The sequence below is a fragment of the Eupeodes corollae genome, chromosome X (genome assembly GCF_945859685.1).
Source record: "Eupeodes corollae chromosome X, idEupCoro1.1, whole genome shotgun sequence".
In the NCBI taxonomy this organism is placed as follows: domain Eukaryota; kingdom Metazoa; phylum Arthropoda; class Insecta; order Diptera; family Syrphidae; genus Eupeodes; species Eupeodes corollae.
In genome coordinates, this window is record NC_079150.1 from 3,966,111 (window position 1) to 3,976,830 (window position 10,720).

At 31.3% G+C, this 10,720-nt stretch overlaps 1 protein-coding gene across 7 annotated transcripts in view; it reads right to left on the minus strand.

Moving 5' to 3' along the window:
• Nucleotides 1-3,805: 3,805 nt before the first annotated feature.
• Nucleotides 3,806-10,720, minus strand: part of LOC129953166 (epidermal growth factor receptor kinase substrate 8-like protein 2) — a 23,197-nt gene continuing 16,282 nt past the window's right edge. For all 7 annotated transcript variants that reach the window (XM_056066014.1, XM_056066016.1, XM_056066017.1 and 4 more), the window contains 4 exons: nt 7,413-7,489; nt 7,147-7,345; nt 4,280-4,390; nt 3,806-4,203 (listed from right to left, as the gene is read on the minus strand). In XM_056066014.1, the coding sequence (XP_055921989.1) occupies nt 3,868-4,203; nt 4,280-4,390; nt 7,147-7,345; nt 7,413-7,489 (723 nt within the window). In that variant the 3' untranslated portion in view covers nt 3,806-3,867. The remainder of the gene's footprint in view (nt 4,204-4,279; nt 4,391-7,146; nt 7,346-7,412; nt 7,490-10,720) is intronic.

Consider the following 10,720-nt stretch of genomic DNA (forward strand, 5'->3'; position numbering starts at 1 on the left):
CTACAGCGCAGAAGTGTGAGCGGTAGCGACACGTTTAAGATCAATAAAGTCGTGTTACAACAAATCATGAAGACAACAATTAAATTGTGATCAGTAATTTTTTTCTTTTCTTCATCTATTCGTTTTGCTCTTTAAACAAAACTAAATATTATGAATTTTGTTTTTGAATACCAATACAGAATTAATAAGGGTTTAATTATAAAAATCAACATAAAAATAAACATATACTGCAGCACACAAATATAAGAATTCAACTACAAACACAACGATAGAAACCGTCCGGCCAATAGTTATTTCATTTTAAACACTTGTAAGAGAAGTTCAACTTTTCCCTTCCCATAAGAATTAAGAATAAAGCACAATACCATTGTGTTCATCTAAGAGCATTTATTCGCAGAATTGAATTAAAAAAGAAGATAACAGTAAGATTCCTATACCGTCAATGTACGGTTCGGTATCGGTGGTGCTTGACGCTCTACAAACCAAAGTGGGGAGTAAAGATACAATTTTCAAAACTAAGAGAGATTTTTTATCTGTGTTGTGATAATAAGCTTTTTACTCGTTTTGTTGAAGCTTTTTTATAATTTTAGGGGATCAGTTTGTTGTTCTCCTACTCGGATATACACTCCAAGTCATAGGGATAGAAACAGGACTCATAACAGTTATTAATGCAAGATCCCCAAAATTATGTATATTATGTGCAACTAAATAGAAAATATGCCAATTTTAAAAGACGAAACACAAACTCAAATTTTGGGTAAAGAGTTTTCGAAAACCTGAAAATCGTTCACACTGAACGTATACGTTTTTGCTTGACATTTCAACATCGATTGTCATCAATTTGTAAGTAAATGTAAGTCCTTTAATTATTTTTGTGAAAATAAAAAAAACATTATGGCCAATTGAAATTTACTTAAGTATATGAAAAGAAAGCTGAATAAAATGTGAAAATTTTTTTTATTGTTTAAATTTTTTTTATTACACTAAGCACCTATCATTAGAAAAAAACGTTGTATAGAACTTCGAAAGGAAAGAAAAGCTTTAATTAATGTAATACAAAAGCATAATGAAAAAGGTAAGCTCAACAATAAAATTAAGAGGAAACTATACACATACCTAAATATCATATGAACCATCCCCCTGCTAAATGCAGCCGATAGGTCCTTATAAATGTGGCCGTTTTTTCTGTTGACATGTTGTTCTGGTCCCTTTTTTGGCCCAGAGTTTCAGCAGGTACTCCTAGTCTTCGTTGCACCCACAGTTCTTTTTTTTATAAATAATATTACTTACCACAGCCAAATCATAAGTTTTTTTAATAATACTATTTTATTTACAAAAAATCAAAATATCAAAGTAAAATATTTATTTTGACAGCAGCAATCAGCTGGTTTGATTACATTTAATTAAGCGATACTTAGAAGTTTTGAAAAATATGTTTTGGGCTTAATTTTTAGTAGTGATTTCGAATCTAAGTTTAAATTTTAACTATTTGCTCAACTTTTAAAATATCTAAATTAAAACAAAACTTACTTGCAAACCTTTTTGCCTTTTTGTATTGAAAACAGTGTTAGCATAAGAAGTTTCGTGTGCCTTTCAGATTTGTGTTAGACAGGTGAAATCTAACAACTTATGAAGATTTTGTCGAATATTATATAAAATAATATAACTATTTCAACTGAATATTGAAGAAAGGCATTATAGATTTAAAAACCATTAAATATTTAATTGAAGAAAGCTACTTCATGAATTTAGTTAGCCTCAAAAATTTTACATTTTCAAAGTAAAAGCATTTATTATTGTCTTTTAAGAAATGTAGTGTGGACACATTTTTGACATCGGAGTAAGTTTCAAAAAATCGATGTTTTTTTCAAACTTGGTAAAAATCTCGCAAAACAAAAAGTATTGATCATGTTTTAGTAACTATTCAAGAAATGTATTAGAATTTAGGGACTAATATAAAGCGTGCACTAATTCTTCTCTATACCCGTGAAAAGTTTATCACACAGCAAATAAATCCAGTTGCTCTTCTTTATTCCTAAAATGATTTTTTATTGGTAAGTCTTTCTTCGGAGATCTTGCACATAACGGTGGTATTATCTTAATGGCTTAGAGTGTGTGTATATGTTAAGTCCTTCTGAATAATTAAAATAAAAAAGGTGGCGCAACAGTCCATTGAGACATAGGGCCTAGTGACTTAGAACTCTTAACCATTCCTGTGTGCGAAAAATGTTGTCAGTGGCGGAGGGGACCTATAGTTGAATCCGAACGGCTAATGTTACTCTTGGAAGAATTATTCTTGGAGGATTTCTCCATTCCTCGCAAGAGGCAGTACACGTGAAAAGAACTTAAGATGGTACAGGCAGGAATCGAACCCAAGACCTGGCATGACAGTCCAACCATCATGCCACGGGTACTACAGTAATAGATCTGAATGGGTCATTAAAAAAGAGGCAGATATGTGATATGTGAAACTAAAGTATCACCCGTAGTATAAAGGAAGAAAAAACAAAAACAGAAAGAACATATTACAACATATAACTGATGTTTGATTCCGCCAAATAACTGTCAAATAAAAAAAATATTAAATATAATAAACAGTTTTGAGAGCAATATCAAAGAATTTTAATTTCTAAATAAGAAAGAAGTTTAAAGAACCAATTTATTATTACCTGTTTCGCACCGACTGCTAAAATTACGATGGTAACAAGAATATTATTCCAATCTTCGGTATTTTAAAGTGAAGGTAAAAAGAAGATCATATCTCTGTTAAAAGATGATCTAATAATGAATGTGTTATTTCACACATGTTAATTTTTGTAATTCATCAATGTATAAAGTTAAGCCCCTTTGTGCAACGAATGTTTTAATTTAAGTTATTGTTAAATATTATTTTGTTTTATTGTTCAATAAATTAAAATGTAAAAAAATGTGCTATTTCAAACATTTGCTTTCAATCTGGCAACTCTTTTTTTCGGAATTGGTCTTTTTGATAGCCATTTCATAATTAAAAGATTTACTCCTGAAAAACGTTTTCAAATAACGCAAAGATATTAACAATAACGAAGTAATGAATTTATTGATGAAAACTTTTTATGAGTGCATTATGTTACGTTGTGGGCCTGTGGCTTAGCTTCTAAGTCGTGATTTAGACCAGCTATTTTTTGTGGGTTATGTGAAGTAATATGTCCACCTAGACATATTAATTGGACAGACTTCGCATCACCTTGCCTAAAACCATTTTTGACATCGAAAGGTTCTGTTAAGTTGTTTCCAACCTTTATGGAGCAGCGTGAATTCACCATGGTCATTCTGCACAAACGGACGAGTTTGGCAGAGATGCCAAAACTATAGACATGGCTGTATACAGCTCGTCCCTGTAGATGCTGTCATATGCGGCCTTGTAATCGATGAAAAGCTGGTGGGTGTCGATTTGGTGTTCTTGGGTTTTTCCAGGATCTGCCGTAATGTGAATATTTGATCGACTGTGGACTTTCCTGGTCTAAAACCACACTGATAAGGACCTATCAGGTTGTTGACGATGGGCTTCAGACGTTCACATATTACGGCAGAGAAGATTTTATAGTCGATGTTAAGTAGACTGATTCGTCTATAGTTGGTGCAGTTTAGAGTGTCTCCGGGCAAACAATAAAATTTTCACCTTTACTGAAAACAATAAGTGGAAGCCTTTATGTATCGCTTTTAGCTAAGAATATTTTATGAATGTACGAAGTTATATTAACTTGACGATACATTAATTTATGTATTTAAATACGTGGAAGTGTTTTTCTTTTCTAATAAAACATGATTTTTCGATATTTTTTTATAAATTTATTTTAAAATTTAATTATAAATATAATTTAAATAATATTAGCAAACAAACGAACCAAACCCCGATTGTTGTAAGGTTGGTGTTCGTGCACAAAAAAGATCACCAACATTTGTCACTGTTGGGAATGTTATAATTCTCAAATCACCAGCATCCGAAAATTGCAAAGAATTAAAATAACTTATTGTTTTTCCTCCTATTCCAGCCCAACCTTTTAAATAGGATTGATTTTGTAGTTCGCCCGATATTGGATTGTATTGACTGCATCGTGCTTTAGCCAATATACAGGATGTAACGTTAGTGTAAAAATTTATACGGTCTACATCAGTTGTTCCTAGTTCACGGTTGCCAAGAGCTTCACTGTAACATGTTGCAATCTGAAATAAAATAATTAAAACATTTAGGCGTTCAAAAACAGACATCTGATTTATATTATTGATATTCAAAATTTACCAGTTTACGAGAATTTATTCGACGAATGCATCGAACAAATTCACAGTAGCCAGTATAACAATATCCAGGAGCATTTAAATCTGTTGTTTGGCGAACACCATCTACAATTGACTGCAAATGAGAATTTTAAAATCTATTAGTAAAAATTTTGTTTCTCATTTTTCAAAAGGTAAGTCTTATAATTGTTATGAGCGAACGGCTCTACCCATTAGAAAGTGCATGGAAATCTACATTTGTGCCTTGTTTTTTTATAAATACGCTTGATAACAGAGGAAAATAGAATGTACGCCTGGGTCGAACGAACTTACTCATGTATCCAAAGAGTCTTTTTAAAAATATATAATGTATTTGAAGATTTAAAAATGTACCTGCGAAAAAAATTTAAGGGCATCGGTCAATTTTGGTTTATTTGCATAGACTTGCGACTCGAGGACTTACAAACTTTTTTTGCAGGTACAATTTTAAATAATAAAATAACTCTAAGAAAGTTGCATAGAACAAGAATAAGTTCGTGCTACCCGGTCGTTCATTTTATTTTAAACAATTTAAGACCTGGCGTTACAAGACCTGTGAGATCTATAGTTACATTTATTCTAGTACAGCAAATTAACTCATTAAAAACTGTGAGTAAAGTGTTTAAGAAAGAATGTGATGTGCGCCCTTTGCATCCATTCAGTCACTTTATAAAAATTAATTTATAAGCTAGTTGGTAGATTGGAAATTTTTAAGCTCAAAATGTTTCCACTTAATAATTTTTCTAATCAGAATTTACCCATTATCTTATGAATAAAATCTTTTTTAAATGATAAGTCACTTAGAAGGGCGCTAATTAATTGTTTTTTAGTTCATATATCACTGCACTTGCTTATGACTTAAATATTGTTCATTCATATGTCACTAACTTGCTCATGACTTCCATTTTAAAAACGATAAGTCGCTTAGTAGATTGGTTGGTTTAATTTATAAGTTAGTTAGTAACTAGAAAGTGATCTTAGCTTTTGCAACTCTGCGAATCAAAGCTTCCAGAATCAAAGCTAGAAACATAGGTAAGTATTTTCTTACAATTTCAAGATGGAGCAGACAAAAAATGTAGGTTATAGAGCGATTAAAAACAGTGGAATGCAAACGAGTTGATAAGACCATCATTCAAACTTTTTTACAAATTTTTACTTGCGACATATAGGAACAATATGGCAAGTTTTGCTTTCGTGCAAAAATTAGAACTCGAGGTTTTAATCAACATGATATCACAATGGTAGAAAAGTCAAAAACAGTTGGTCCCGCGATTCCGTCTGGTCTGTTTTGTCTGTCTGTCCACGCTCCTACAGCCTAAGCCATTGGGTCGATTGAGTTCAAACTTGGAAGCTAAGTTTTTGAGCAGATTCGCGTTAGGCGATTTTTTGGTCAAAAAACGAAAATTCGAATTTTCTCAAAAACAAACCGATAGATTTTTTTTAAATTTTCTCTAAAATTTCATTTTTTAACTTAACTTCTTTTAATAAGAAAAACATATTTTTGTATTGCTCAGGAAGCCGGTATTTTGTTTTTTAATTTTCTCAGCAACTTATGAACTGATTTGAATAATTTTTTTTTGAATAAGCTCTTATATTGCCTTAACAAAATTTGATTATCAAAAGTGCAATTTTTATTGTTTGGATTTTTAAGAAAAATATTGAATTTATTTTCTATTTTCTTATCCTATATCTCAAAAACCGGACAAATTTTTTTACGAAATTCAAATGTAGAGCGTATATTTTTTACAATCACTAAATAATTGCATACCAAAAATATTGTTAAGACAATATTGAAAAATTTTATATATAAAAAATTAATTTAAAAAAAACCGCTCTAACGATTTTCAAAAAAAAAAATGAAAATCAAGATTTTTTAGATTTACATTTTATAACATTTAAATTAAACTAAGGTATACAAAATCAAATTTCATGCTAAGACATCTTACACTTTAATGGTCTATATTTTTCTGATCTTATAACCACAGAATTAAATCTTAGAGTAGTGATAGGCTTTCATTTGGTTCCTATTTCAGTTCTATTGGTTCTACACCCAAAATGTCAATTATCCTTTAAAAGTTGTCATTCATACAAATAAATAAACAAATAAACGAACGGCTAACGAAAACAAATATTACTCTTGGAGGATTTGTAAATTCCTCGCAAGAGGCAGTACCGGTGAAAAAAACTTTAGATGGCAAGTAGGGATTGAACCCAAGAATTCTGGCATGACAGTCAAACGTACTTACTAACTGGTTCTACGAGTATAACTTGTTATTGAATTTTTCTTTTTTATTAAAACAGGAATAGGTCAAAGCTGCTAAAAAATTGCCTTCCAATTAAGGAAACTTTATTGGAAAGTATACTGGAAAGTTAGTCAAACAAAACTTCCTATCCATCAAGTCAAGTTGACTTATGTCGAAATGACTGTTGATCATGTTATTTCATTTAACTGAAAGCTGAACTTCATTACTATATGATTTATCAATTTTATTTGTTCGGGTTCTTTGTCAAATTGGAAAAGAAATAAGTAATATTCCTTTAAAACACAAAATACGAATCGTGATGGGCCAGTAGCTTTCTTGAGGAGTGTTTTATAGACAATAATGTTTTTAGTAGTATTTGTTCGATTAACTGATGTTAGAGGTTAGTAAAGTAAAGTTACGAGTTTGAAGTTTAAACAAAATTGTACGTGGCACAGGCAGGGATTGAACTCAAGACCTTTAGCATCACAGTCCTACGCACTGACAAACATCATCAGACATTTTAGTTTTTAAAAAATCAGTCAATAAAAATCAATGTTTGCGGTCCTAGATTTTTTATACTGAAAGCACTTGAAATAGATTTATTGATTACCTGTAAATTTCTTGCACATTCTCCATAATCTGTATTGGCAATGTAAAGCTTAGCGCAATCGTTTAACGATGTTAGCTGCGTCGGTCCATTTATGACACTTCCGGCTCGAAAAAAACATCCGTAGCAAGCATCACGCATTTGTGCCGAAGTTGTTTGTGTCGTATTGCAAAGTAAGTTCAACAAAGACAAAAGTTTTACACTGAAATGAATAAACACAATTATAATAAACCACGCGGATGATGTTCAAATATGGATGAGTTACTAACTTTTGTACAACACACTGGCCTTCCAGGGTTTTCTTATTCCAAACCCCAAGTCCTCCAAAAAGTTTCGACTGACTGCTCTAAATTTAATTAACAAAAAAAAAAAACATTCTTAGAACTACAGTTTATTTATTTTTTTATTTTGTTCTTACTAAATTAAGACAAGAAAAACCAAAAATTAACAACAACAATATCCGCGACAACTGCATATTGACTTTGCTCACAACTCATTAAACCATCAGCATACCTACCTAACTTATTAGAAGCAGAGATTTTAAAGTTCAATCGTTATAGGTGTGAATGACACTCCTGTTGACACATTATTTTTCAATGGGGATCTCAATTAAAAGATAGTTCTAATGACTGATCACGACATACCAGAAAGTGGACATGGAGTTGATCGTTGTGCGTGGATTGTGGATATTACAAAGTCAAAACCATTGCACAAACATGAATATAGAAATTAAATGCAAAATCAAAAATTGGTTTCTTCCGCTCCGGTTAGAAAATTAGTGTTTCATTTGAATGATTTTAGAAAAATTGGACTTCAGAGGAAATTAAAAGTAGTTAGCAGGTTATGCATTTATTTCCATTGCTTGGATCGAAAACATCAGAATGAGGCCAGATGCGTGTTCAGATTAAGTTCAAAAAGATACATGTTTGGTTCGTCACCACTCAACAACTTATTATATATACAACTTTCCAATTAAGAAATATCAAGTCCTAATAGATTTGTATCAGCTAGGGTGTTTTGTACTTACCGTTTAAGATTTGAAAGTATGAAAGTAAAATGTAATAAAAACTATGAGTAAGAAGTTTGTAATTTGAACCACGAGATTTTTTTAAAATAAGTTTACGAATTTTAAAATAAAAAAAATCATTTGAAATACAAATCGAATTAAAATGCTTGACAACAAAAAAAAATGTCATAAGTCCCTCAGTAAAATCCATTGGTAAGAAATGATACAGGAGGCATCTAAAATGTTTTTCTGATTAACGTCATTAAATTAACGGGTCAGTTATAGTTACTATTGATATAAATTCGAAATTTTTTTGAATGAATATTTGACTTTGTTTTCCTTAGAATAGAAAGGATCTATTAGAAATCACACACAAATTTTTCGTCCAGAAAAAAGGTGAATTCCGCAGTTTTTTTTTATAAAGTACAGGCATTTAAGGGGATATTTATACCCTTAACACGCTTACGGTTAAACACAGTACGAGTATTAGTAAAATAGGGAAGAATGAAAGAGGAGATACCGGTGCACATTGGTCTTAAAATTTTGAATATTGAAATGGGAGGGGAAAACAGAGTTGGGTAAAGCATTCCACATTCTCGATGAGTGGTTAAAAAAAGAATCTATATACTTAACAGTACGTCCGAAATTGAGCTCAAGGGTAAACTGATGAGCATTTCTGGAAGTGCGAGTATTATAGCTGAAATTTTCGAGGGGGGGGGGGGTGCAACTGGCTAATTTGACAGAACATTATTTGTAAAAGTATCCGTTAAACAACGAAAGGCATGAAACATTGCCCCGGTGTACGAGAGATGTAAATGTTTCGGTTATAATTCTATCGCCTTTCATTTTCAAAGTCCTTTTTTGTATCCTATCTAAAACGCTCAAAATTGTTTTAGGGACTCCTGCCCAAAAATGCGAGTTATATTTAAGTTTTGGACGAATGAAGGCTTTGTAAACTACCGCCAGATCAGAAGGGATAAAAAATTTCTTGCACCGTTGGAGAAATCCTAAGCACCTGGCAGCATTTTTGGCAATGTCAAATATGTGATCATTCCACAAAAGATGATCTGTGAAGCACATACCGAGTACTGACAGTTGATTAGTTTCCTGGATGCAAGTGCCACTCATAGATAGTGGCATCGGGGGTATGTCACGCTCTAACAACAGGAGACAGCATTGAGATTTCGAAGCATTAAATTCTACACGGTTTTTGATTCCCCATTAAACAATGCTGTCAAGATCAGAATTTAATAAGCTTATCATATGCTGCCGTTGAAGTTCCACATCCAAAGGACAAGGATGTGAACCTAGAAACGAGTATGAAAAGCTGTTTAATGGATTAGAAGTGTTCATTTTTAATAAAAATGTATTTTTCTATTTTCCGGGCGGAAATTCATGTTCTTGAACAGCTGATACCTTTCAATGACAGAAGTTTTTAATGATTGCTATAAAAGACCTGCCAACAAAATTCCAATGATACCTATAATTTTCCCCTAATGATATTAAATAACTAGGAACTTTGCAACTCCTTTTGCTGTTGATTTTATCAGTAATTTTTCTTCATCTTCTAACAAGTTCAAAAATGTTAAACAACCATTTTATTGTTGGAATTTACTAGAAGCTACAACCGGCTCCTCTAACAGATTGTATCATGAAACGAATTTAAATAACACTGACCCTTGTAAAAACAGCCTTTTATGACTGAAGTACAAAGCATTTTCATTTATTAAGATAACTTTCAAGGAATCGAAAGTTTATCTATACCTTTTTGAAATAACTCAATGAATAACTAATACCAAAATTAACTTTCTGAATAAACATATTGGAACCTGTACATGTATTTAAAGGAAAAAAGGCTTCATTCCTGCTTTCAGGTAAAAGGTTTGAATGATACTTTCAACAGCATTAGGAGCTTAATACAAAAATTATCTATGTACGATTTACCGAAACACAGGAAATCCCCTTTTAATTTTCTTCATTTTATTTTTCATCATGAAGAAAAAACACTAAACTTAACATTCAGTATAATAAACTTTTTATTTTTATTTAGACGTTTCCTTCATTTGTTTTTATATTGATGCGATTCCAAAAAAGTTGAACTAAATTTCAGTGGTGCTGGCCATGTACTAACATTCGTTCAATTTCCTCTGGCAGGATTTGGTGGTAGCAAAATTTTGGAAACTAATTGAAACGGTTACTTAAGATTATTCGCCGGATTCTGTAATAGGGGCTATTATTTTAATTTGTCTTGTTGTTCATAAATAGATTTCTGTAATTAACATACATTTAAAACCATTCTAAATTTTGTTTGATCGAAGTCTTTAGTAATGAATAAAGAATTTGTTACATTAAAGACACAGTCAGCACAAAAGTGAATGATTAGTTTGGGAAAATTTTATTATGTTGTTATTTTAGTTGCAAAAGTTCTTATGTATAAAAAATATATTTAAATTATGTAAACCAGTTAAGATCCATGCGGAATTTGGGTAAACTTTAAGGTTTAGAATTTTTACAAATCAAAGACATTAATTTTAATTATTTATGTTTTAATATGTAGTTTATTTATTTTCG